The sequence below is a fragment of the Brachyhypopomus gauderio genome, chromosome 15, assembly GCF_052324685.1.
Source record: "Brachyhypopomus gauderio isolate BG-103 chromosome 15, BGAUD_0.2, whole genome shotgun sequence".
NCBI lineage: Eukaryota > Metazoa > Chordata > Actinopteri > Gymnotiformes > Hypopomidae > Brachyhypopomus > Brachyhypopomus gauderio.
This window is the reverse complement of record NC_135225.1, coordinates 10037056-10064685: the sequence shown is the minus strand read 5'-3', so window position 1 is coordinate 10064685 and position 27630 is coordinate 10037056. Positions and strand designations below refer to the sequence as shown.

At 44.1% G+C, this 27630-nt stretch overlaps 3 protein-coding genes across 8 annotated transcripts in view; 2 read left to right on the top strand and 1 right to left on the bottom strand.

The window, feature by feature from the left end:
- The window catches only part of dna2 (DNA replication helicase/nuclease 2), an 11330-nt gene extending 1026 nt beyond the window's left edge, over window positions 1-10304 (top strand). Inside the window, exons 3-23 of the mRNA XM_076974973.1 lie at window positions 52-1055; window positions 1205-1372; window positions 1466-1649; window positions 1858-2006; window positions 2092-2223; window positions 2430-2658; window positions 2816-2933; window positions 3398-3554; window positions 3806-3997; window positions 4161-4391; window positions 4602-4718; window positions 4822-4931; window positions 5101-5210; window positions 6729-6950; window positions 7304-7497; window positions 7841-7930; window positions 8016-8223; window positions 8563-8652; window positions 9083-9265; window positions 9412-9560; window positions 9831-10304. Of these exons, the coding sequence (XP_076831088.1) occupies window positions 52-1055; window positions 1205-1372; window positions 1466-1649; window positions 1858-2006; window positions 2092-2223; window positions 2430-2658; window positions 2816-2933; window positions 3398-3554; window positions 3806-3997; window positions 4161-4391; window positions 4602-4718; window positions 4822-4931; window positions 5101-5210; window positions 6729-6950; window positions 7304-7497; window positions 7841-7930; window positions 8016-8223; window positions 8563-8652; window positions 9083-9265; window positions 9412-9560; window positions 9831-9888 (4095 nt within the window). The 3' untranslated portion in view covers window positions 9889-10304. The remainder of the gene's footprint in view (window positions 1-51; window positions 1056-1204; window positions 1373-1465; window positions 1650-1857; window positions 2007-2091; window positions 2224-2429; window positions 2659-2815; window positions 2934-3397; window positions 3555-3805; window positions 3998-4160; window positions 4392-4601; window positions 4719-4821; window positions 4932-5100; window positions 5211-6728; window positions 6951-7303; window positions 7498-7840; window positions 7931-8015; window positions 8224-8562; window positions 8653-9082; window positions 9266-9411; window positions 9561-9830) is intronic.
- On the bottom strand, window positions 10140-12683 carry pbld (phenazine biosynthesis like protein domain containing). Its single transcript, XM_076974980.1, has 9 exons — window positions 12508-12683; window positions 12279-12378; window positions 12020-12118; window positions 11841-11950; window positions 11716-11745; window positions 11445-11533; window positions 11033-11208; window positions 10839-10901; window positions 10140-10643 (listed from the first exon to the last, which is right to left on the bottom strand). The coding sequence occupies exons 1-9, from the start codon at window positions 12589-12591 to the stop codon at window positions 10534-10536; spliced, it is 861 nt and encodes a 286-aa protein (XP_076831095.1). The 5' UTR covers window positions 12592-12683; the 3' UTR covers window positions 10140-10533.
- Window positions 11739-27630, top strand: kmo (kynurenine 3-monooxygenase). Of its 6 annotated transcripts, none has more exons than XM_076974978.1 (16): window positions 15303-15345; window positions 15508-15540; window positions 17460-17531; window positions 18679-18748; window positions 18850-18947; window positions 19539-19628; window positions 21160-21208; window positions 21573-21660; window positions 22056-22221; window positions 22435-22506; window positions 22909-23030; window positions 24051-24198; window positions 24366-24423; window positions 25143-25225; window positions 25441-25542; window positions 25637-26159. In XM_076974978.1, the coding sequence occupies exons 3-16, from the start codon at window positions 17466-17468 to the stop codon at window positions 25871-25873; spliced, it is 1449 nt and encodes a 482-aa protein (XP_076831093.1). In that variant the 5' UTR covers window positions 15303-15345; window positions 15508-15540; window positions 17460-17465; the 3' UTR covers window positions 25874-26159. The 6 variants fall into 6 exon arrangements, with proteins under 6 accessions (XP_076831091.1, XP_076831092.1, XP_076831094.1 ...); XM_076974975.1 differs by adding an exon at window positions 26166-27630 and having other exon boundaries at window positions 15310-15540; window positions 25637-25696; XM_076974976.1 differs by lacking the exons at window positions 15303-15345; window positions 15508-15540 and adding an exon at window positions 11739-11939.

Sequence of the window (27630 nt, the reverse complement as noted above, 5' to 3'; positions counted from 1 at the left end):
GAGCATTTAAACAACATTTAAACTCTACTTGTTTCTACAATGTTTCTATAGGTGGCAAAATCCCCCATAAGAGGTACGACCATGTGTTCGTTTGCAAATGTAAAAGTCTCTGATAAGTTGGAACCATTGGACAAGGAAAGCCCAGGACTCCCCGTGTCTCCCTGCACCATCCCAGAGACACCGGAGAGCGAGACAAAGCCACGGCGGTCGAATCCACCCAGCGGCGGGCGCGCCTGTTCGCCCGTCTCCCGTAGCCCGGGCTCCAGGAGCTTGAGCTGTAAGACCAACCTGATGGGCAGCAGGTCACGGCTGCCGCAGGACAAGAGGAGCCCCACAGCAGGCGACACTCTGGACGGGGCCGATGGCGTTGGTCGCTTTGGCTCTGTGAAAAGGCTGATGCGTGGTCCTGAGAACCTCCACAGAGCCAAACGCCCTAGAGTCAGACAGGTTCACGGAGGCGCTGAAAATGAATCAAGCTCAGCGGGAGAAGATCTAGAGAATTTTCTTCAGATAATTCGTGACTCTCCTGATTTGAAACATGAAGCATCACATAGAGGTGTCTCAAAGAGTGCTGGCAGGAATTGTGGCAGAGTTGGCAAGATTCTTTCTGAGAAAAATGGCTTGTTTTCAACCTTGTCAGAAGTGAAAACGGGAAAACCCGTTTCAGAGAATATATATGGTGCTACTGTTTCTAAACGTTCAGAAGCTAATGATTTTAAAAAGCATACCGGTAGGTCAAATGAACGTGACAAAGAAAATACATTTGCTCTCGTTACAGAGCCCAAGACGAATATGGCAGAAATGTCTAGTGACAACCAGTCTGACCTTGTAGTGTCGTACGACTCTTGGATATGTAATAATGAAAAACAGGAGTGTGTTCCAAATGGTCCAGAAAACAAGAACAAATCTTTGAAGGAATTTCCTGAAGTGTTTGGTGCCCAAGAAAAAGATTTCACAGGCCCTGAGGAGAATGTCGCTAATTTGGAGGACAGCTGGTTTGATGACGAGATGGAACAAAGTGTGGCAGAGCCGAAACATCAGAACACCAACTCTGAGTACGTCTGCCATTTTTGTTTTTGATTGTGCTTGAACATTTGAACAGTGCTCACTGTTCTGGTTAGCTTGCTCTGAAAAAAAAAAACACAGTTTCACTGAACAATTTGAATCCTTTGTTTGATGGATCCTTCCTTTGTTTCACCTGCAGAAAGAAGATTCCAGAACACGTTATATTGGCTGCTGGACTCCATAACCGGTACTGGGTGTTGGGTGTGCGAGAAACCTTTGGATCTCGAGGCTATGCTGAAAAGCATTTAACAATCACTTGTTCGAAGACCATGCAGCCCACTGAGAACTGTGTCCTAAAGGATGACTGGTTAGGAATGTTCTCTCTTAGTTATAAATACAAGTGACTATACTTCCTACTCTTTATCTATTGGATATGACGTTTGTGTCATCTCTTGCTTAGGGAGACTACTCCAGTTGCTGTGGGGGACGTCATTCATTTGGAAGGAGAGTGTGTTTCTGGCTCCTGGGTGATTGACAGGGACTCTGGCTACCTGGTGCTCCTGCCTGACCTGCTGATATCTGGGACCAGTATCGCTAACAGCATCCGCTGCATGAGGCGGGCTGTACTTGGAGAGATGTTTAAGGTATTATGAACAAGAGGGCAACGTTCTGTGTTGCAAAGAAAATGAGACATTAGGAGTCAAACATGTAGGTGATGCCATATGTTTGTGACTATAAACAGAACAGATTGAAAGAGTTGAGACTGAATGATAAAACTCCCATAAAGGAAATTGTGAAAAAGTTTGAGGTTAACTGCACAGGACCTTTTGAAAATGTACATTGTTCCCACAGACATTTGATGGTGGAAGCAAGCAAATGCTCAATGGGACCATAGTTCACGACGTCTTCCAGAAAGCTGCCATGTCTTTGGACTTCTCTCCAGAGAAGCTAGAGGAACTGGCCAGTAAAGCACTGCTCTCTCCTAACTACCTTGGACAAATGTAAGTGCCACTGTAATCATCTCCACTTTGTGTTCTTTGAGACGGTCAGTGCGAGGGAGCGTGTTCTCTTGTTTTATGTGACCAGGTACAGTCTGAAACTGACTGAAGCAGACATGAAGCAGGAGGTTGAAGAATACCTACCTGCTCTGGCTGAGTGGGCTAAGGACTACCTCCACACGTCTCCACAGGCGGGACGGAAGCAGCTGTCTCTTACACTGTGAGCCCCTTTCACTCCTTTACCTCGCACATCAGTGTCTTGTGTGTGTCCTGTATTCAGTACTGGTATTCAGTACTCTTCAAAACTTTCACTTTCAAGACCGGTCATAGATTGTTTTGGGCAGGATGGCCGTTTGTCACGGTGGCTGTTGATCGTGCTCGTCTAGACGAGGTCAGCTCTCTCCCTGTGTTTGCCTCTGCTCTCAGGCCTGGCGATGGAGCCCTGAGCAGTAACGAGTCTCTCTGCACCGTGACCGTCACCGACTTCGTGGACATCGAGGAGAACATCTGGTGTCCGCGCTTCGGCATGAAGGGGAAGGTGGACGTGACGGCGGGCGTGAGGATCCACCGGCGAGGCAGGAGGCATCTGGACAGGGTCGTGCCCCTGGAGCTGAAGACCGGCAAGGAGAGCAACTCCATAGAGCATCGCAGCCAGGTGAGGAGTGATTGGGACCTCGCCGGACAGCCACCTCCGCTCAGAGCTCCGAGACCATGTCTAGCTGTAGGAGCGATTGTGTTGTGCAGTAGATTAAACTGGTTATTCCATTCCAGTTTAGTCCTATAGGCTGACCTCCACATTCTTTATTCTGCAGGTTATTTTGTACACTCTCATGAGCTCTGAGAGGCGGGAAGATTCTCAGGCTGGCTTTCTCATCTACCTCAAGACAGGCAGCCTGCACCCTGTAGTGGCCAACCGCATGGACAAAAGAGGTTAGTCTCAAATACTTTACACTTAAAACTTGGTACATTTACTGCACATTTTGGCTACAGAGAGGTTATTTTAAATTCATCTTCGTCCTTCCAATATGAAGACCATAAAGCAGCCATACTGAATACATCTCACTAGCAGCTATAGTCTCCATTCATGTATGTTATTTGAAGTCGAAATTAATCAGACCTCCTGGAGAAGGACAAAACACTTTTAAAAGTTTACAGAGTATTGTTGAAATAGTTGGACAGAGAAAGTGGCATGAGTCAAAATGGCCTCTACCAGCATGCCTCCTGATGGTGCATTTTAATTAGAATTCAAGTGATTGGTTATTTAACCCCCCCCCCCCCCCCCCCCCCCCCAACCGTACATAAGGACTCTTGTACAGTCTTGTTTAGTTTATAAATTGGTGTGATCATTTTCTTGGCACGTCTCCTCAACTCCCTGGTGCTGCTGTTCATTGTAGAACTGCTCAAACTGAGGAATGTTCTGGCTCATCACGTTGCCAAGAACCTCGTCGGACTGGACGGCAGAAGCTACATGGCACCCATACCTGCCATGATCTCTGACCGGCAGGCCTGCAAGTACTGCCCACAGAGGAGGAACTGTGCCCTTTACAATAGGTACCATCTCCCTCTACCTCCCCATACTGCACACGCGGCCACTTGTACAGCACAAAGTGCCTTTGAATCAAAACGACTTCTGTAACTCTGTAACTCGCATCACTTCATGGACAGAAATAGAAGCATCCTGTCAGACTTAAAACACATCATGCATATTTACGGATCATTATCCACGAGGGATATTCCCTCGTGACATTTTTCTTTTCCCTCTGTGCCGCTTTCTGAATGGCCGTCTCCTCCTCTGTGTTCAGGGCTGTGGAGAGGGCCCCAGGTGAGGGGCCAGCGGAGGCCCCTGAGGGCCTCCTGGAGCAGGAGAGTGAGCACCTGAGCCAGCCCCACCTGCTCTACTTCAGCCACTGGCTGCTCCTCTGTAGCCTGGAGAGCCTCACCATGGAGCGCAAGAGCGGCCGACGTCACATCTGGCTGCAGTCGGCCGAGGAGAGGTGGGTGTTTGGACGGGGGCGGGTCCTCAGACGGGGGCGGGTCCTCGCTGACCTTGCTCTCCTGAGTTCAGATCGAGCCCCGACCTGCTTTTACACCGCTGCGAACCGAGATCTTTTGAGATCTTTTGAGCTTAAACGGCCAAACGTCGCTGCCGTCCCACAGGGAGAGGAGCGGCGGCTGCGTGGGGGGCCTGGTGCTGGCGGAGCGGGCCGCGCCGCTGTCGGATGACGCGTACACACACCGGTTCCAGCGCCGGCTGGGACAGCACGCTCCCATCGCACTGCTGGTCGGGGACAGAGTGCTGGTCAGCGACCAGGGCTCTCGCTTCATTGGCCTAGCCACAGGATACGTGACAGAGGTGACCAACACAACAGTGACCTGCTCTTTGGACAAGTAAGTGGCGCTGCGAGTCGTGCTGTTTTCCCACTGGTGCTGGCTGAAATGAGGCGGCCAATCACAGGTCGTCTCCCCTCTTCATCTTTCTTTTCTTTTTGTTGTGTTTTGTTTGTCACTTTCTAGTTTGTTACTGAGGCTAATGGATAATTGTGTAATGAATCATTTACACGGTGACCTCTAACTCAGTTTAATTGATCACTGCTTTAGGGACCTGTCCAGGTATTCCTCTGACATGGTGTTCCGGCTGGACCAGGACGAGGGTGCGGGAGGATTGAGCACACATCTGGGAAACATCTCCATGCTGATGGAGAACACGCCAACCAGGTCTGTGTCGTGGTCCCCTGCCTGGGCTCTTGTGCTTATTTAGGGCCCGTTAAGCTGTGCTGATGTGTGTGTGTGTGTGTGTGTGTGTGTGTGTGTGGGGCAGTGAGCGGCTCAGGCAGCTGATCGTTGACTACAGGTCTCCCCAGTTCATCGACAGTCTCAGCAGTGTCCTGCCTCGAGATGCCAAGGACACAGTAGCCAACATTCTCAAAGGTCTCTAGAGTGCCCCCTTATGATGGCTCGCGTAGTCGTGAGAGACGTCCCTTAAAATGATTCTGAGTGCCTGTTTTGATCTTCACATTTACTCTGCACCGTCTAACCAAGCTGAGTTATGATATGATGTTGTAGTGGTTTGTGACGGTATCGTTTTTCTGGACCTCAGGGCTCAACAAGCCTCAGAAGCAGGCCATGAAGAGGGTGCTGCTGTCCAAAGACTACACGCTGATTGTGGGCATGCCTGGTACTGGGAAGACCACCACCATCTGTACCCTGGTGAGGACGGGCGTCGTAGCCCATGGAGTGGGTTCAGTGCCCGTTAATCATTCCTTTAGAAGTGAATAGTACCTACAGAACACATGCTGCCACTGTCATCAGTAGTCTGGGTCTGTATGTTTGGATGGTGGTGGTGGTGATGATGATGATGAGGTCCTCATTTGAGGAACATATCTGGGAGCAGTGGTCTTTCCCCTCTCCTCTATGACCTCAGGTGTGTGTCTTCTCCCCGCTCTTCGTCACACACCTCTGTCTCCTCAGGCGTGTCCCCTCCTCCTCACACACCTCTGTCTCCTCAGGCTTGTCCCCTCCTCCTCACACACCTCTGTCTCCTCAGGCTTGTCCCCTCCTCCTCACACACCTCTGTCTCCTCAGGCGTGTCCCCTCCTCCTCACACACCTCTGTCTCCTCAGGCGTGTCCCCTCCTCCTCACACACACCTCTGTGTCCTCAGGCGTGTCCCCTCCTCCTCACACACCTCTGTCTCCTCAGGCGTGTCCGCTCCTCCTCACACACTTCTGTGTCCTCAGGCGTGTCCGCTCCTCCTCACACACTTCTGTGTCCTCAGGCGTGTCCGCTCCTCCTCACACACTTCTGTGTCCTCAGGCGTGTCCCCTCCTCCTCACACACTTCTGTGTCCTCAGGCGTGTCCCCTCCTCCTCACACACTTCTGTGTCCTCAGGCGTGTCCCCTCCTCCTCACACACCTCTGTGTCCTCAGGCGTGTCCCCTCCTCCTCACACACCTCTGTGTCCTCAGGCGTGTCCCCTCCTCCTCACACACCTCTGTCTCCTCAGGCTTGTCCCCTCCTCCTCACACACCTCTGTCTCCTCAGGCATGTCCGCTCCTCCTCACACACTTCTGTGTCCTCAGGCGTGTCCGCTCCTCCTCACACACTTCTGTGTCCTCAGACGTGTCCCCTCCTCACACACACCTCTGTCTCCTCAGGCGTGTCCCCTCCTCCTCCTCACACACCTCTGTCTCCTCAGGCGTGTCCCCTCCTCCTCACACACTTCTGTGTCCTCAGGCGTGTCCCCTCCTCCTCACACACCTCTGTCTCCTCAGGCGTGTCCGCTCCTCCTTACACACCTCTGTGTCCTCAGGCGTGTCCCCTCCTCCTCACACACTTCTGTGTCCTCAGTCGTGTCCCCTCCTCCTCACACACCTCTGTGTCCTCAGGCTTGTCCCCTCCTCCTCACACACCTCTGTCTCCTCAGGCATGTCCGCTCCTCCTCACACACTTCTGTGTCCTCAGGCGTGTCCCCTCCTCCTCACACACTTCTGTGTCCTCAGGCGTGTCCCCTCCTCCTCACACACCTCTGTGTCCTCAGGCGTGTCCCCTCCTCCTCACACACCTCTGTGTCCTCAGGCGTGTCCCCTCCTCCTCACACACCTCTGTGTCCTCAGGCGTGTCCCCTCCTCCTCACACACCTCTGTGTCCTCAGGCGTGTCCCCTCCTCCTCACACACCTCTGTGTCCTCAGGCGTGTCCCCTCCTCACACACACCTCTGTGTCCTCAGGTGCGTATTCTCCATGCGTGTGGCTTCAGCGTGCTCCTCACCAGCTACACCCACTCTGCCGTCGACAACATCCTGCTGAAGCTGAGGAAGTTCAAGATCGGCTTCCTGCGGCTGGGTCGCACCCACAAAGTGCACCGGGACGTCCTGCCGTTCACGGAGGAACACGCCCGGGCACGAGGGCTACACACCCTCCAGCAGCTAGAAGACCTCTATAGCAAAGAGGTAGACGTGAACTTGCTCGGCATTCTGGGATGGCCTGTGTCTGTGCTAGTGGGCATGGCGTCTGGGGGAGATCTCACACTTTACTCCACAGTACCAAATTCACTTTTATGTCCCATATTACACCAAACAGCTAATGTCAGATTCTCAAGTACTGTTGTCTCTATGGAAACTTGTTTTTTCACTGAGCAGGGATGTAAAATGGTTGTGAATTTGTAGTGTGAACGTGTGTGTGTGAACGTGTGTGTGAACGTGTGTGTGAGTGTGTGTGTGGTCCTGTGCCTCACTAGTAAAGGGGGAGGGAGTGTGACACGGGGCAGCTCATCACCTAAACGCTCGTCCCATTGTGCCCTCAGCTCGTCGTGGCGACCACGTGCATGGGCGTCAAGCACCCGATTTTCAGCCGCCGCCGCTTTGACTTCTGCATCGTGGACGAGGCGTCTCAGATCAGCCAGCCCGTGTGTCTGGGGCCCCTCTTCTACGCCCAGCGCTTCGTGCTCGTGGGGGACCATCAACAGCTGCCCCCCATCGTCCAGAACGCTGAAGCCAGGTGCCAGAGCCTCAGCGCCCCGCCCTCTGCCCCGCCCTCCCCGCTCAACCCCACGTTCCTCCGTGTTGTTTACACTTCAGTTCTCATTTGCATATTTGGTCACATGACTGTGGAAGGTTGGAAACAATGATGTATGATGTAGTGTGGAACGTGTCCAATCACAGTAAGTGAACGGCACTACGGCAGCTGTGGATTAAAGATCTATAAATCATTTAAGACGTCGACCTGTCCACAAGTAGGCGGCCGCCTTGCCTTGGGGGTCCCTGCTTTGCTGTGAGATGTTCCGTCGTGTAGTCACAGCTGTACACAGATGTAACGAGGACGTTATGGGTCTGTGTCTCAGGTCTCTGGGGATGGACGAGAGTCTCTTCAAGCGTCTGGAGCACCACAGTGAAGCTGTGGTCCAGCTGACCGTGCAGTACAGGATGAACAGGTGGGCGTCTCGTAGGTGTGTGTGTGTGTGTGTGTGTGTGTGTGTGTGACTGGCTGTAAACACTTTGCTGTGTGCTCTGCTGCAGTGCCATCATGTCCCTCAGTAATGCCCTGATGTACGAGGGCAGGCTGGAGTGTGGCTCCCAGCGCACGGCCAGTGCATTGCTCCAGCTGCCCCACCGGGTGGCAGTAGAGAGGGAGCTGGAGCAGTATGTGTGTCAGCCCCAGTACAGAACTTGGGTCCACACAGCGCTGGATCCCCAGAAGCCAGTGTGTTTCCTGGACACTTCACAGGTCAGCCTCGTTCAGCCTAGAGCTCCGCTCTCTACAACGTTTATTCTGTATTTTGAAGTTTCTGTCGAGGTTTAGACTCAGACCAGCTGACAGCGGCTTCCTATTTGAAATGTTTTTTTTTCTTATTAATGTATAGTGTGCCCTGAAGTAGTATACCTTTTCTATTATTCAGAACAAAAAATCTAGATAATTATTTATTTATGAATGCTGTAAGAATCTGTATGTTTGCCATGATCATTTAAACAGCTGAGATTTTTTTACGTTTTCACTCACTTTTTTACCCTTCACACCCTTCAGTGAACTGAATGCTTCCAATGTTTCTTCTGGTGTTCACGTCAGGTTCCTGCGGTGGAGACGGTGGAAAAGGGTGGAATCAGTAACCACACGGAGGCCGTGCTGGTGCACGCTGTCGTCAGCCTGCTGATCAAGGTTGACATGTTCAGGGTTCATGTTCAGTCAAGCCATGCTTTAATGTGCAGTAAACACTTCATGATGTTCACGTGGTTTACGGCCTGACAGTTACCCAGCTGTCTCTTGAATGATGAATTGTTGAATTTGTTTTTATTTATTTATGCTAATTTGTTTATTTTTGGCACCATCAGTACGTTGGGACTTTCTATTAGGTGGATTGTTCGTTTTGCTGATAGGTGTATAATTTGAACTTGTGTGAACCATAATGTATGTCTAAAATACAGCAATGCACGTGACCAAGACAGTGGATGACCACTGCTCTGTTTTACCTGTACACTTGTTCTTTTAGCCCAGAAAACACGACATCCACACGACATTACGCAATTGTGAAGGTGGCCTTTTGATTTGTTTTGGCGTTCCAAAAACGAGCTTTGTGCTGGTCTTTCAGGCGGGCTGTAGTGCGGGAGACATTGGCATCATCGCTCCCTACCGGCAGCAGCTGAAGGCCATCTGGGCTCTCCTGGAGGGAGAGGCCTTCAGGGCCGTGGAGGTCAACACGGTGGACCGGTACCAGGGCCGGGACAAGAGCGTCGTCATCGTCTCTTTTGTCCGGAGCCACTCGGAGGGCAACGTAAGTGAATGTGGCAGAGGAAATAATTTTGCAAATGTCATTGTGCAAGTGGCGTTCACTGAGAGCGGCCGGGCATGCTTGGTGGATAGCATGCAAATTATGGCTTTAATGACACTCCATCTTACACTCCGTGTGTGTGTGTGTAGCTAGGTGAGCTGCTGAAGGACTGGCGCAGGCTGAACGTGGCCATCACCAGAGCCAAACACAAGCTGCTGATGCTGGGCTCCGCCCCCACGCTGCGTCTCTACGCCCCGCTGGAGAAGCTGCTCACGCACATGCAGCAGCACAACATGATATCCTTTACGCCCACCAACACTGCACTGTCCCTGGAGGCCAGAGAACATTAGCCCTGCCCCTGCAGAGCAACCCACCTGGTTAATGAGTTAATATAGTCAGCAGGGAGATGGACCTACAGAGGAAGGCTGGGAATCCTCAGTGCACAGGTTAACTGTTGGCTGTAGAGGACTGTAAATAGTTGGTGTGTGAGGGTGAAATGCTCCATAGTGTGTTTCACTGAGCCGCCTGGTGGGCTTTGTGGATGTGTTCTCCTTAACTTGTGGTACATCTTCCAGCTGCCACCTGCTGCCCCTGAGGCACTGCCAAGACTCTACCTGGGAGAGTGAGGAACATCTCAAACAAAATGTCTACTGCCCACTGTATAAACTCTCAAACCCTGCAAGTCATGTGAAAACTACCATTCCCGTGTCTGTGTGTGTGTGTGTCTGTGTGTGTGTGTGTCTGTGTGTGTGTGTGTCTGTGTCTGTCTGTCTGTCTGTGTGTGTCTGTGTGTTTTTCATCTTTCCTTCATACGTGGCTAGAAATTTCCTCAGTGCCAGTGAAAGATTTAATGCTTCAGAAAAGTTGAGCCAATGACTGAATTTTGTGGTATGTAGTTTTTACCTTATTAATGACATGAAGCTTTTTAAAGGAAGGTTTTTTTGTTTGTTTGTTTGCTTTTTAACAGATGGTGTATCTAGTTATAATTTTTGTACATTTTAATATGGATTTTTGTAATAAAGCTTAAAGGATTACTAGTCAACGTTTTCTCACTGAAGAGGTAATGAGAAACTACACTTTGTGAAGAATAATTAGTCTCTGTCAAGCATGCAACAAAAGTTTCTATGATTTGCATAGCTGGACCGCTCCCAGAAAGACAAACTAACTGGAGGCCCAAAATGATGCATTCCTGGCTAATTAGGAATTAGTTCCTGGCTAAAGTGACGGTCCTTACAGAAACCCAGCTTTCTCTGCCAAAACAAGCTGGTTCTCTACAGGTTGAGGGTTCCCTGAAGGACCACCACAGCTCGCCCAGCGATGTCCACACGGTTGTCTCTCAGATCCAGCTCCAGTTCTCCACCACGTTTGGAGCACTGGAATGCTGGAGATGTGAACATGGAGAAGAGTGGGACATTCGCCTTCATTTAGTCATTCATCAAATTGATCTACAACTCTCAAACTATATAACTAGTAGTTTTAAATTATTATAAATCACTTCACTTTGGCATTGAAAATAATCCACTGCTATTCAGTCTCTCCCCCCCCATTTTGATTAAGATCAGCCCTCATTACCTACCCAACATTTTCTTCTTCCCTAGTTTCTCAGACCAGTAGGCAGCGAGGACCGTATGAGCAGAACCTTTGAGAAAGAAGAACTTTATATCTATCTTCAAGTAAAAATGAGCCAGCGCTATATTTATGTACAATATAATCTGGAGCAGTTACACTGAACTCAAGGGCCTATATTCCACATTTGTGTCTGGAGTTTACCTGTGACTGGATCTTCTGGGATTCCGTTCCATGGGGCAAAGTTGCGGGAGAAGAAGTCGTACCCCTGGGGAGAAGTGGGGCTCCCTTTGATTGTGATGACGAGGCTTTTTACCTTCCCACTGTGTTCACTTTTCAGCAGGGTCTCCGCCACTGGATTCAAAGATGCAAGATCTGACCTAAAACCAAAAAGCAGTTATCGCTTTCATTCAAAATTCTGTTCTGAAAGCTGGACAAGCACTTTCCAAACATTTCAAATGGCGAATTGAACATGATCAATCAAACAGTATGTTCCAGAGCAGAGTCCTAGAGCCATATTGCCAGAGCTTTAAAAAATGAAGCTTAAAAAAAGTCATCTATTCATAAGCACATTAGCCATGAGCTGCACATCACAGTACCTGTACTGGAACAGTACCTATCACACGTGTCAGCCAGACGCACCAACAGCTTCTTGGTGGTCTTACAGTAGCACACCTCCTGAACAGGCATGTCCCCCACGGCAGCCTGTGAAATATTAGGAAACTTGCATGTGGCTAGAGGATTAGGGTAAAGTATGGTCAGGTTAGTGATTCTGCAGACCATTTTTTCCTTTGAGATTATAACAAAAGGGAAAGAAAAGGGGTGGGGAAAGGGGTGTGGTCTCTAAGACTGGGGCAGTATTAAATATGATGAATTAGTAAACATACCTTAAGGAGGTCTTTGAATTCACTGTAGTCCTGCAGATAAAATACAGATTATGAGCTGCAAGCCCAGACCTACAGATTGTACATAAAGATTTTCAGAAGGAAATGTTAGTAGTCAGGCAATCTACCTGAAGCTGCGGTTTGTTGAGGGGAAAGTCCATCACTAAAGATTCACCACGCTGACGGACCTGCAACTCTCCACTCAGCGTCTCAAACACCACAACGGGGTTGGTATTCTCTATAAAAAAGAAACTAGCACGTTTGAGCTACCACGTTGTTCAGGGCTGGCTACTGTGATGTTCCTCACCTTTCTTGTAAAAGAGCACGGCTGCTGAAGCCAGTGTGGCGTGGCCACAGAGAGCAATCTCATTTGTGGGGGTGAACCAGCGCAAGCTGAATCTTCCTCCTTCAAAAAGAGCATATACGAGCCTTCTTGACACTAGGGTTTCTTTAACAGTGGATTGTGTGATCTTGAGATTTGTTGATTTTTAGTAACAGAAGATGGAAGTCATTGTAAAGGTAATAAATATGTACAAAATAGAGTAAATTGGTCTTGTGCAAAGTACCTGAGCAAAAGTCATCTGTTGATTTTAGTTTTGTGACAAATGCAGTCTCTGATAAGTTCATTTCAGCTGCAATGTTCTGATAAAGCTCATCTTCTAGTTCCTAGTTTGTTACAAATAGTAAATTTCATTTAGAAATAATATATTCATTAATTCATCAATGCATTAAATGTTATATACCCTGCAAGGCAAAGAATGAAACGTGCTCATTATGTTGAGGAAAATTACTTACATTCTCCATAAGACAAACGGCTGCAGGATTGCCTTTGAAGGGTACATTAGTAAAGGCATCAACTGTAAATACTGGAATCTCCATTAATGACCTTGCCAGGTTCTGTGTTCAATAAAAAATTTGTGTTCTGTGTTGCTGTCCTGCAGAATGCAGACTTTGCACATGTAACAAGTCCTTGCAGCCAACTCAGACTTTGACCTAGTAGAGCTGTTCCATTTTAAAGGGACACTGTCTTTAACCAATACTGTTAAAGGTAGAACATTTTTCTATTCATATCTCCTTCTAAACACCTAACTGGTGTTTGTGGATAGTACACCTCATGCTAGCTGCTGATTACCTCATACCTCTTTTTTTCTTGCCTCTAAACCAACATGATTTAGGACAGTTGTGCTATGAGTTCCTGATCTGCCCATATGTAAAAAAAGTGTTTGTCTATATGAAAATCAGAACTTTTTTTTTTACATGCTAAGCTTTAAGGTAAATATATAAAAAGTATAAGCACAATATTAAGACAACAACTTGTATCGAAAGGACCATAAGAATAACATATTACTGATTAAAAGGGAAAGTGAGAATTTTCAATAATTTCATTTTCCACATTGCTTCCCTATAAATGAAACATAAAATCAGTAAAACCAGAAAACATACACTGCAGCTTACATCAAATCACATTTTTGATCATTTTATCTTGAGTTATTCTACATCTCTTTCAATCTGTCTCTGCAGACTTTTATTTTGAAAATTTATGATGTCACAAAAAGTCTTTTAATAACAGTAACTGAACCTTGCTTTTTAATGAGCTGATGAATCGCTTCTTTCATCCCTTATTCCTCCCCTGTGCATTTTTCAGCATGGAGCTAAAGGAAGAAGGATGTCATCACTAGGTGGCAACACTGCATTTTTGTTGTGAAAAATCATTTGCACAAGGAGAAGAAATTCTGGGGAAGAAATTTTTGAATATGGTGTTGACACCTCAAAATAAAAAAGGCAGATGAAACCTTCCATTGTGGTAGCAACAGAGGCATGTGAACTGGTGTATAAATATTCATGTGATTAAAATTTCCATTTCTGCGAAAATAAGTATACTACATTGAATAAGTTAAGGCTTAGTATGAAATTAGCATATGGTGCTTATGGTGTAACTTCCTTACGGCCATGTGACTACCAAGGCTAGGCAAATAAGCTAGCTAGAAAAATAAGCTAGCTAGAAAATGTATCAATTTATTTAATTGTAATAGAGATAAAATATCAAGTGGATCACTTTGGGTTTATTAATCAGTACCTTTTGTTGATGTGTAGCACTTAAAATGTCAACATAGGCCAATGTAATGGAAACAGAAATGTCTAAAATCTTAAATGTTACAAAAGTAGCTTAAAGAGTTTTAATTGCTAAAGCAAGTTTTGTAAAAAAAAAAAAAAAAAAAGAACACATCACTGTGTTGCAGTACGACACTCTCCTCTTCAGATCACCCCACAGGTTTTCTACTGGGTTTAGGTCTGGGGACTAAGATGACCATGAGAGGAGCTCGATTTTGTGCCTTGTGAACCATTTTTGAGTAGATTTGTCCACATGTTTAGGATCATTATCCTGCTAAAATACCCAGTGACGACCCATCTTCAGCTTTCAGGCAGAGGCCACGAGATTCTGCTTTTCTGTGTACTCATCCTTTGGCCAGTTTGGACAGACCCACTTAGAGTGTTTGTTGCCAAAAAACCCTATCTTGGTCTCATCTGACCAAAGCACACAGGCCCAATTAAAATCCCAAACACAATACCACTTGGCAAAAAGTTTTGAACTTTTTGGTGATTGCTCTGACTGTAAATAAGGGCATCTGCCGGTGAGTGGCTATTTTCTTGTAGCCATTGCCTGATTTATGAAGGTCGACACACACACTTGCCTTACTTGAGTAGTGTGTTCTCTTGTCTTTCCCATGTTTAAGAGTGAGTAAGAGAAATAGGCCTCTGTGTAACGCCATATTTATACCCCAGGAAAACAGGAAGTGATGAATTACTAAAGGTTCCTAGATTCTTTGATCCAATTTATAAACTACATTAGAAATTATATAAATGGTTCAAATACATTTATTTCCAAGCAGCGCTGTTAATTCCAGGTGCCACGATTAAAAGTCCTCACCAGGATTTTGCTCAATCTTGCTAGATTTTCTAATTAGCAATCCAGGTAAAATTAGTGGAATCAACACATTCCAGGAAGCCTGAGCAAAATCCTGGTGAGGACTCGCGGCACCTGGAATTGACTATTTCCAAGAAATTGTTAATGGTGCCAATAATTGTGGAACAGGTAATTTTATGGGAAATAATTATTTCTTAATCAGATTTTTTCCCCACTTGAGTTTAAGGTTCTTCTTTTAACATTTTTTCAGAGTGACATTATGCTTCTGCAATAAAAATTTATTTTAAAACACATTTTATCTAGGAGTGCCAATAATTATGGAGGGCTCAGTTTTTACCTAAAGACTATTCTACTTTAAAGGTTATTAGTGCGAATATCCTCCCAATATCCTCCAGTTCCCAGCTTTGCATCTCTAAATTCAGGAGAGGTCTCACTTTTCACAGGCCATCGTTCCTTTTGTGTTCCTCAGACACATTGAGATCATTTGTGTCTATGTGCATTCCTAATCCTAAGGAGTTTTTCTCGTTATAGATCGTAATGATAGGGACCCTTGTCTTTGCCGCCACATACTTTCACATTCTGGTGAATTCAAGGTAAGCAATGTGTGTGCACACTCCAAAGAAGGTTTTTATTTCTTCAGAAGTGGTATTGACATCCAGTCAGTACAGCTATGGACATTGTCATTCAGTAGCAAACTCCGTACCACGGTAGATGTAAATCGTAGGTGATTTAGGTGTAAAAGTGTAAAAGATTTTGTTGAGTACACAATATGGAGTAAGTGCATGCACAGACATGTTGTACATGTACATGTTTGTTGTACTTGTACATGGTTTTGGAATGTTATTTAGTTTATGTGCCTGTCTATGCAGCTTCAGGAGACTGACGATTGGCAGACTAGTGGGGTAGGTACTGTTGGTACAGTCATGGACAGGTAGGTTATTGCTCCAGGCTTCAAGGGAATTGAATCCTGCTTGTTAGATTGTTAATTGTGGTGTTTTGCAGGATCGAGCGTACTACACATTGGAGCAAATCATTGTTTTTTTTTCATCCTACATGTTGCTTTTTTGTGAATTGTGGCACGTGTTGCAACTAACAAGGTAGAGAGGTGGTGCATTGTGGGCAGAACTTTGCCTTATGTGTGCCTTATCTATAGTGTGGTATTCATTTTGTATTGGTTTGTGTGCGGTGTTGCTCACATCAGGACTGATCATGTGTGGATATTAGTGAATGATTTGGATATTAGTGAATATTAGTGAACATTTCATCAGCTTTTATAGAAAGAGGTGTAGATGGCAATGTAGTGGCCGTTGGTTTACTGTTTCCAAGTGCTATCATTAGTCTACATTTTAAGAAATGGTATCCAATTTGTAACTTGGCTATTCACTTTTCTAATTTTATTTTATTTTTTTACTTAATTTGCTTTAACACTTAAAATAGTCGATATATGCCTATGTGATGGAAACAGATAAGTCTGTAAAAATCTATATTAAAACTTTACAATTGTAGCTTATATCAATAACATTTTTAAATGTTAAAGTTTCGTAAAAAAAAAAATCACTCGAATGTGACCTTAGTGCTACGTCAGCAGAGGAAAAAAAGGAAACAGTATCTTCAATTCCAGTGAAAAAAAAAATTATTTACGTAATAATACACGAGAGGGAGTGCTATAACGTGTAATATTGGCACTGCCGTGCTGCGGTCGTAGGCACGACCCTCTCGTGTATTATTGCGTAAGTAATCAACAGCAGGAAAGGGGCTGAGTGAGGAAAGGGGAAGGTTTACAATCATCTGCACATGCTAATATAACAAAATGAAAAGACCAAATTAAATGCACATATACTACACAAATTTAACATTTTAACTGATGTTTAACAGATTTAAATTTTACATTTAAAGATTGAATAAAACTAAATAAGGTCGTGGGAGATGTGTACAGTATCCTGGTAGTCCTTTGCCATTTTCCTCTCCATTCTCTCATTGGTTTACAGCCTGAGACTATGGCTGACGCCACCAAGCTCCGCCCCTGAAAGGTCAGCCATGTTGGCAACCCAACTGACCTCCTGGTTTCCTGGCTGGCACCAGTCTTTATTTAGTTGTAGGCAGTGGCGGAGCTAGACTTTTTCAAGCGGTGGCCAAAGGGTGACCAAGGCTTTATCAGAGGGGTCCATATACAGATGATGAACGAAAGGAAACACATATTTTCTCTTAAAATTACCATTTCCAGTGGGGTGGCACTAGCGGTGGCAAGGGCTTTGTTTGGCTCCGCCACTGGTTGTAGGTACAGGGTTGGATTGCTCCTTACTTGTGAAATACTGTTCATAAAGCATGGGATATTTGTTGACTCTGCTCTACATACTACTTGGGACAACTGAATTGTCATTCAGATTTGGGTTGTGTAGAACTGCACACTTTGCATTTATTAGAAATATTTATATCCTTCTTTGATCTTTTAAGTATTCTTTTTTAAAAGATCCCAGAGATGTTAGGTCTAATTTAAAAGTACTTTGTTTAATTTATTAAAATAGAGACAGTATTAATGGCCTGTATTTAAAAGATATTTCTCTCGTTATGAGAGATTTCATTTGAAGAGAGGTATTCATCTCCATGTGTTAAAGGTCATCCAAACAGTCTAATCTTTGAGACCCTCATGCTGCAGGTGTGGGCTTTGAACTTGTTGTTTTAGAACATTCACATTCCATTTTTTCCTATCTGATCTACAGGAATGGTGAAAGCTTTTAGTGAATTTGTCTGTATTTGTAATATTTAATGTTAATGCACGTTAATTTACTCTTACAGGTCCTTATTTCTGTGCTATTTACAGGCTACCATGGATATCCACACTAAGAACAGATCAAACAACAAGAAAAAGGTGGCTGTAGTTGGAGGTGGTTTGGTAAGATGGTGTTGTCTAATATCTTTTATATGATTAATAGATATGAGAATTATTGTAATGCCTCGCAAAAGTATTTAAATTCTATAAAAGTAATTAGATTGATCAGGCATACAAATAACACTTAGATTGTTCCAGACAGTAGGTTTAATTGGAAACCAAAATGTTTTTTAAGTAAAATTTCAAAGACAAACATTATCTTTAAATATTTTCAAAAAAATTAATGTTGGGGAAAATTTCTGCTTGCATGGGTATTCAACCCCTTCAGAGTATTATCACCCTTAGCTGCAGTAACAGCTTTAACTCAGTTCAGCCATGTTTCTACCAGTTTTATGCACTCAGAATTATTCTTGTGAATAATTCTTCTTTTACATTTGTTGTCTTTTGTATCGTTCATTCATTGTATAACATTTTGAATTGTCTCGTCTATGAAGTGTGCTAAAGAAACACCTTTATGTTTCTTCCTGATATTTGTCCTGGTTAGATGATGATTTAGATTACTAATTAAATTTAGATCTGGATGTTAACTTGCCCATTTTAGGACTTTCAGCTTTTAGTTGTTCATCCTCTCCTGTGTAGCTTTGGCCTTGTGCTTGGGTTCACTGTCCTGCTGACGGGTGATATTTCTCCCAAGTTTTAGTCTTTTTTATCAGACCAAAGCAGATTGTCTTGCAGTATCTCCCTGTATTTTTCACTATCCACCTGTACTTCTCTTGATATTGGACAGCTGCACCTTCACTCCAGTCTCAACCACTGCTTTCTGCAGCCATTACTCAGTTAAAATATATGACTGCCATTGTCATTAAAAATAAACATCTGAATCTGATCATTCAAAAGGGGATTGAATCAGGATGATCAACTGTAAACTGTGATCAACTTGGACACTTAAATGTGGATTTAATATTCTTGAAAATAATAAACAAATCGATAGCATCTTGAATCTCGAGTCAAATACAATGGACTAGGTAATTAATAATATACATTTAGATGATAATACTTTGCAAATGTTTGATGTCATGGTCAAATCATATTAATAAAAGTCTACACTAGACTGCGGTTTATTTATTTGCTTTAAAACATGACAGTAGAGTGTTCTTTCGAGCAGGTCTTAAACCCTTTCCTCTATCATGTTTTTCCCTGCACTCTTCAGGTTGGTGCCTTAAATGCATGCTTCTTTGCAAAAAGAGGTTTTGATGTTGCACTTTTTGAATCTCGAGAAGGTAAGGACATGTTGCTTCCTCGTCAGGACTGATTCGGTTTAATGACGTGTACATTTACATTTGATAGTTGTAGTCTATGACTAACCTTTTTCTCTTTTCAGATATTCGCTATGCCAAGATAGTGCAGGGCAGGAGCATTAATCTAGCCCTTTCCTATAGGGGGCGCCAAGCTTTGAACCACATTGGGATGGAACAGAAGGTATGCATGAACTCCATATTTGTGTGCGTAACACCAGCCATAACAAACTCAGATTAATGAAATTATCCCAAATTACAGTTTTCAAAGCTCAGTTTTCTCCTATGTCAATTGGCTTGAGACAGGATATCATAATTTATTGTTTTTTCTTTCTATAATGATCTTATTATATTTATGAAAGTCTTCATTGTGCCGACGTTCCTATTAGAACTCTCATTTTAGCTATGCTGTAGAAACATAAGCCGCTATCTATAAATGCTGTTTGTCAGACAGTTAGTACAGTTAGCCAATGGAAATCCAGAATACAGTGGTTACGTCACGAAACATAAACAATTTAGTAACATGATATTATACAAGTCCAACTCAAACATCTATTTTTTATTTAAATGCACTTAGTGTGAAAGGCAGCAACTGAAACGTAGCAGATACCATTGAAGGTACACTCGCCCTGTGTTACTGTTGTTGCATACGGTCATGTTATTCCTAATTAATAGAGATTCACCATTGAATTGTATAGTTTTTTATTTAGTTGATTTAGTTGCATTAGTAATTGTCCTTAATCTGTGCTTTACTGATCTTGTCTATCAATTACAGATCATCTCCAATGGCATCCCAATGCATGGCCGTATGATCCACAGTCTGAGCGGCAAACGCTCCTCTATTCCTTATGGAAGGAAGAACCAGGTAACTCTCTGCACTTTTCTCTAAGTCTGCAAGATTTAGATCAGAGTGTGAACACGTTAATTTGAAATAAAACAATTTAAAGTAATACAATCTGAAAAGAAGTCTCATTCCAAACATAAACAAGGTAATTAATCCTCTTCCATACAGTTCAGATGGTCATCAGAACACTCTGGTTTCTAACAGTATTTTTTAATGGGCAGATGTGATATCATTAGACTGTGGTATTGGTCTATAATAGCATGAACTAATGTGTTTTTTACATTGGTACGTAATTTGGATCTATAAAAATATAACTTATTTAAGAATTCATCTTTTGGCTAAATTAATGCACTTTATTCCTCATATAAGTTTGGTTTGTTGTGATATGATTTCTACAGAATGACACACAGGTTCTGTGACAGATGAAATGCATATGTGCACATGCTCCACTAAGCGCTCTTGAGTGACAGCAAAACCATGATCACTGACCTCTGCTCACCCCGTTGAGTCAATACAACTGCCTTATTTCATCATTTCAAGTGTTAATCATTGTCAAAGCAAAATAGTTGCCTTCAGGATTATGACTTTGAAGCCCGAATTTGTGCACGACATTATCTTAAATACCTATTGAATGCATTACATTCTACTTAGCATTAGGCATTATTACTAATTTAATAATCAACCCAAATTCATGGATTTGGAGTTTGAATGCACTCACATTTCCACTGAAGCCAGAGATTTTTCCACATGAACTGTATAGTTATATACTGAGATACATTATGTATACATTTGCAGCTTATTTATATTGCCAGTATAAAACCAGGCCCAGTTTGCTCATAAAACGGCTTTCACATGGTTGGGTTTGGGTTCAGCGGTGAGCAGGCTCACTTGTGGTTAATTGGCTAGTAGTGAGTATAATTACACAAGCATGCAACAGATGGGGCTGCTCCGCACCCTGGACCTTCTCCAGCACACAACGTTGAATTTAAATCACCTTAGTGGGACTCTTTACTAATTGTCTCACTGAGTGTGTGTGTGTGTGGGTGTGTGTGTGTGTGTGTGTGTGTGCGCACGCGCGCGTGTGTGTGTGTGCGTGTGTGAGAGAGCGTGAGGAAGAGTGATAAGGCGGAGTGTGTGAGAGACTGTGAGAAAGTGAGTGTGATGGAGTGACTGAGCGAATGAGAGAGAAAGAGACAGACTGGCATATAAAGACTAAATTAATTTGTAATCATAGTGTGACTGGAAATCACACTCTGATTATGAAATGCAATGGAACGAACACTGAGATGGGCCACTCCTGTGTTGCTGCTAAATGCAGGTGCTTAATCACTGGATTTACCCTATGTAAAAGGTACAGGTGTACAACAGGATAATTCCAGTGGAGACCTGTTTCACCTTGGTTTGTCATTAACACATGGACAGGTGTCTGCATCAGAACAGCGGGCCTTCAAACATATCAGCGATGTTGATTTCTGGAAAGAAATGTGGATTGTCTGTAATATTAAAATGGACTGATAGAATTGATGAGGAAAGTCAAATCTTTTCCTTCCAGTATATCCTATCAGTGGGCAGAGCCAATCTCAACAAGGAGCTTCTGACAGGTAGTCAAATATATTCCTCACTCAAACCCATTTAATTATGCTGAAATATACAGTGCTAATAACTAGGGAATTATCTGAAATGTGTCCATTTTGAAAACAAAACTCTACTCTTAAAAACCATAGTTACTTCTGGAGATAACCATGTTCAGATACATTCACTCAAAAATCTTGACTTATGGACTTATAGACAGCCCTGTATTACATTACTGCTATTTTAAGCTTCTGTAAACATTACTCTGTGTCCTGCACATGCACAATGCTGTGAGTGAGAGTGTCTTCCTTGTGAATTTGAACCTGGAAGCTGTTTAGTCTGAGCTGTGTTGAGTGTTTTTTGGGGTCAGCTGTTTCTGTCACCCCCCTGTAGCGGCTGAGGCTTATCCAAACACAGAGCTGAACTTCAGTCACAAACTGCTCGACTGGAGCCCAGAAACAGGAACCATGACCTTTCTCGGGTAAACAGTCTCGGCTTGTTTAATTTTTGATTTGTTTTTTTTTTTTGGCATTACTTTTTCTTCCAACTTTTATCATTTACAAACAGAACTGAGGCTGTTGTACTATAAAATGTGTACATACTACACATAACTCAGCGATGTTGCTCTCATGCAAAAATGTTCTTAATGTTCTCATAGTATACACAATGACATCTAAACAACTGCTAATGGTTTCACTGGATCTTAGTGTTTAAAGGTATTCCATGGGATATACTATTCAAAGTCGATTATTTAAAATGGTCTGTATCAGATAAAATGCCATGTACAATAGATAGTCCACTAAATGCACCATGATAAATGTATTTAGTATTGTTCCACAGGATCTTGGACATAGTTGTGTTCTGGTTGTTTTGTAGACCTGATGGCACTGAGAGGGACATACAGGCTGATCTCATCGTGGGCTGTGATGGCGCCTTCTCTGCCACCAGGAAGCAATTTTTACGCCGCAGTCGCTACAATTACAGCCAGACCTACATCCCTCATGGCTACCTCGAGCTCACCATGCCCCCGAGGAACGGGGATGTAAGTGCCGCCCACTCACGTCTCCTCTTCATCTTCATCTTCCTCTGTAAATTTGGCATCCAGCTGTCTGGCTGTAAGTCAGTTAGTGGAAACACACATGATTTTGCATTTCTTCTGTGTTCGTCAGAGTGTTGCTTGCCAAACCGGTGAGTGTTCTCTGATGTTCATGCGTCTTACTCGGATGGTCATAGTCACATCTTTCTTTGTGATCAGTTTGCAATGAAGCCCAATTTTCTCCACATCTGGCCTAGGAACACATTCATGATGATTGCTCTGCCCAACTTGGTAAGTGTGAATCTCTAAAAATCCACTTTGTTCAGTTATGTGATCAAAGAACATCAGTTAACACAGAATCTGCATGGCAGCAGGTAGACTGCAGTCTATAAGACTGTACAAGGTTTCTAATAAAGTAGAGCATTAGGAGAGAGAGTAGAAGAGAGAAAGAATGAGTGAGTGAAAAAGTGAGAGGAAAAAGTGAGAGACATGGTGAAAGAGAGTGTGTGTGTGTGAGAGTGTGAGAGAGAAAAAGCATAAGTGTGAAAGAGTGAGGGAGATACAGGCATAGAAAGACTATGACAGAAATAGAGTCAGAGAAAACAAGAGGCTACTCTTGTACATAGGGCTTAAATGCAGGGTCTTCTTCATCCCATTCCAGTCTTAAAATGTGCTTTTTTGTGTGTTTTAAAGGACAAGACGTTCACCTGCACACTCTTCATGCCCTTTGAAAATTACGAGAAGATCACCACGGGGGATGAACTGATCAGCTTCTTTCACAAATACTTTCCTGATTCCATCCCTCTTATAGGAGTGTAAGGAGTCCCGTCCCCGCCACCTACCTCCTGCTCTGTGTGTTGCGTTGCTGGGTCATGGGGGTCCCGTGGGGCCCTCTGAACCTGCTGTCTGTGAAGTGTGAAATTGCAGGCCGGCACATACACTGACCTCAGATATGAGTTTTTCATTGCGATGCACCCCAGGTGCCACAGGTGAGGAGTAGAGCCTCCACAAACCCCAGAGCTCTGCAAGTCATTTAAATATTCCTGGGAATTAAAGTTCATTTGGCTCTGAAAACAGCTGAGTGTAGTGTTCAGTGTTTGAAGGTCTGTACAACACCGGGAAGGTTGTTCAGTTTTTTTTTGTGTAAGACAATTTTCATTATCCTCTTTGTTGCCATCTCTGCATGTTTTTCTAGATCCATTAAAATGACTGATGAGGTAATCTGTTTAATTTTGAAACCTGGAATAAAAACATCTGTTCTCATTTGATTTGGCCCTGGATGAAAGCACTCTTACTATTTGTATTACAATTTTCAGTCCAAAAATCATGTATTTGCAAATTGTGATAATACGCCTTTCTTGCTGTTCCAGTGAATGGTGACATTAGAACAGTCACAGCAATGGAGAATTTATTTGTGCTTCTACATCAGTGGCGTATTTTAGGATGTGAATTATTGGCTCATTGTTCAAGAGAGCACACTGCATTACCATCAGAAAGACTGGACTGATCAGATTATTTCAGTAAAGAGGCTTTGAGTGTGAAAGTTATTATTCTCTTTATTCAAGGCACATTTGAAATTCTGAGACTAATAAGACTCCATTTCCCTTAATAAATATTACACACCGTACAAGACTTAGCGCTGAGTCATTGCCTTTCATAGAGCATACTATCGGAAAGAGATGATGTCCTTGAAGAACATCACATAAGAAGGGTTGATTTGCCATGATTCTTTCCTTGTATAACATGGTCTTATTCCACTACAACTAAAAGCCCCAGACACAAGGAGCAAGGCTTGTCTTCTCAGGCCCTGATCATGGTGGTGTGCTCCCATGCAGGGATGCTCTGAAGAGGGACTTCTTCCGTCTGCCTGCCCAGGCCATGGTGTCCGTCAAGTGCTCTCCTCACCACCTGCTGGACAAGTGCGTGCTGATGGGGGACGCGGCCCACGCCGTGGTGCCGTTTTACGGCCAGGGTATGAACGCGGTGAGTAAAGGGCAGACGAGGCAGGCCTGACCTGAGGCCTGACCTGAGGCCTGACCTGAGGCCTTAACTGAGGCCTGACCTGAGGCCTGACCTGAGGCCTGACCTGAGGCCTGACCTGAGACCCTGCAGCCTCCCCACCCTTGATGTGTCTGTCCTCCTCTGCTCAGGGCTTCGAGGACTGCCTGGTGTTCGATGAGCTCATGGATGAGTTAAATGAAGACTTCGGTAAGTCTGCTTCAGTAAGCGCTACACAAGCTAATATGCATTTTTTAATCGTCCTCCCCTCTTTTAACATTCCCACGTTAACACTCCCCGTTGTAGTTTAGTGTGTAAGGCTTTACTCTGTGAAAAATCCTTATTTGGTGTAAAAAGCCTAACACAAGGCTACAGGGGCGAGTTTTCTGGTTCAGAAAACATCAGGACAGTGTCCCCAAGATGGCAAGATATATTCTAAGAGAGGTCACACTAAATACTGAATTTTTCCTGTAGAAGTTTTGAAATTGTGTTTTGTAAAGGTTTGTGTACATACTTCCTATGTGTTCTGTTTATATCTTTGTAAAGAGAAAAAAATAATATATTGCCATTTTACCATTGCTAAAACAACAAATCTGGTTGAGGCCTATATAAAAGGGGATTTACATATATGACTTACATATTACATACGTCTGGGCTGTTCCCAGGACTGGACTCTACTGCCATCTGGGTTCATTCTCCCAGTTTGGTGGTCACAGTCCCTAGTGCTCTGAAATCCATGGCAACCAAGGGAGAACGTGCTGAAATCAAACTGGGAACATGTTCTAGAAAGGGGAACAGAAACCACCCAGAGGAGGTGGAGTGGGGAATCGTTTATTTGTTGGAGTCATTTGTTGAATAATCTGGTCCTACAGGAAAGTCATGTGTTGGGCTGAATCGTGATGTTTGTCTAACTTCTGTGTGGCTTTCAGCTGCTGTTCTCCCTGAATACTCGAGAGTCCGTGTACCAGATGATCACGCCATCGCTGACCTGGCCATGTACAACTATGTTGAGGTAATATCGCTTCTTAACTTAATGGTGCACTGTACAAAGGGAGCCTGGTGTCTGTGGTACTGTATATGTTACTGTATTATGTCATTTACATATGGCCAGAAGTGCTAATAAAGTTCACAGACATGACTGCAGAATTATTACTGCCTACTGATTTTTAGTATGTTTGGGTGAACACTTTGATCGGGTAACAATTTGACTTTGTTTTTATGTGTCAGATGAGAGCGCACGTTAATTCAAGATATTTCATATTCCGCAAATATTTGGACAACATTCTCCACTTTATCATGCCAAGGACGATTGTCCCATTGTACACCATGGTAAGTCATGGTCTGGGTTCTTTTCCCTTTCCATCTGCTCTTCAATGAAAAGGTTCAGGGTTCCATAGAGGTTTTTTGTTCGGTTTTCTTTTAGGTCACCTTCACCAGAACACGCTATCACGAAGCAGTGATCCGCTGGCGATGGCAGAACAAGGTGATCTCAAAAAATATCCGTGCGTGTGTGTGTGTGTGTGTGTGTGTGTGTGTGTGCATGCATGCGTGCACGCTAAGAGGCACGACATCACCCTTGATTTTCCTTGTTGCCATCACAAAGCCTCATTTTCATTTACTGCTGTGGAATTCTTTAATGCCCTTCCTGAGCACAAGCTGATGTGAAGCTTACAGGGGTTTCTCAGTAAGTGGAGAGGCAGTCGCTAAGCTTGAAGGGGGATGGGGGTAGCACAAAAGGTCAGTGTGCCATTTTACTCAGATTGGATGATATCTACCTTGGCTATTACCCATTGTAATATCCCACAACTACTCTCACCAATGTAAGCCCAGTTACAGTCTGCATAAACGTTTTCTTTTCTGGGTGGTCCACAGCTGCAGTAGGTAAAATTTTAAAAGCACATTTTCTTCATGTTCTTTGCCTGTGGGCTAACCCTCACCCTTGTGCTCTGCAGGTGATCACTCGGGGGCTGTGGCTCTTCGGGATCGTGTCAGTAATGGGCGGGGTCTACCTGTTCCTCAGAATCGGTCCCAAAAATCCCAGCATTGCCGTGCAGCAACTGTGGCACCGGGCTCTTGCCCTGAAGGTCTTCTGAAACCAGGAGCGCCGCAGCGGTTGTGGGGAAAAGCTCTGACACTCTACAGGAAGTGGTGGTCGTTGATTGATTCTACAGCTTTCTTTGGTCACAGTGTGAGCTCCCTTGATGTTTCCTTCACCTAGGTTCAGTCTGTGATTTCAAATTTGGAGACATTAATAACTCTTCTTGAACTTGAATTACAGCAAATCACTTTGGGCAGATAATGAGGTCAGTGAGGGTAATTGTATTCAGGGAAATGATGTTGTTTAATAAGCTTTTGATTAAACAGTGGCCGGAAGGCTAGATAAGACTCTAGCTGTATTGGGCAGTACTTTGCAGCCGTAACTCTAAGCAATAGCATTAGGTATTGGCAGTAATGAGATATTCTAGTTCATTACAATTGCCATTCATTACAAGTTATTTAGATCATTATAATTTGGACAAGGAGTGGCCCGGCTTTTATGCTTTTTAATATCAAGCTTTTGTCATTATAAAACACGATCATTTTCCATGTTTGTGATAAACCTTTCCAGAATAAAATCGTGTGTGAGTTTGAGGAAAATGGTGTTTAGAACATGTTGCAGTTAGAACATCTTCCACCAACATTACACCTGACTAGTCTCCACAGGTTGTTATTCTCCAACTGCAGGCCACCGTACCCATGGTTGCTCCTGCTGTCTGTGCTGTCAAATCGGGCAGTGTTAAAGGGACCTTCTGGGTTGGAGCCAGGCAACTCCCATTACACTAATGTTTTAAATAACAGACCTGCATAACCCCAGCACCCTCTGCACACGTGCTTGTGTGGCAGCAGTGTTGAAGCCCCCTGCTCCAACTCCAGCTGTAATCAGCACCATTCATAACAGGGCCATACGGGCGGCCAGACGCAGTGAGCCTGTCTTGCTTATTCTCAATATACAGCTTATTTACCTCTGAGCTCACCACCACTTTCTGCTGTTATTTATTGAAAGCCAAGTAGAAGGTCATTTCACAGTGACTGCACATCTTCTGAACCTAGTGATGAGAGCGGTCCAGTTAAATGGAGGAAACCTTATGTATCTAAATAAAAGGTCTACTTATTGGTTCTGTTTGTGACTGAGAATGCATCCCATTACAAATGCACATGTGCTATTTACAAAGCCCTTCTCACCATTCCAGACTCATTTTGATTGCAGTGAAGGAGCTATTGACTTTCATGTTCGTAAGCCTAGCAACCATCTATTTGCATCATCTATGGGACACACTGGATAAGGAGTGCTAGAAGCTACTCGTACTTTCGATTGTTTTGAACACTTAGGCCACTCATGCAGTTTAGCAGGGATAGGCACGGTTGTGAGTTGCATGC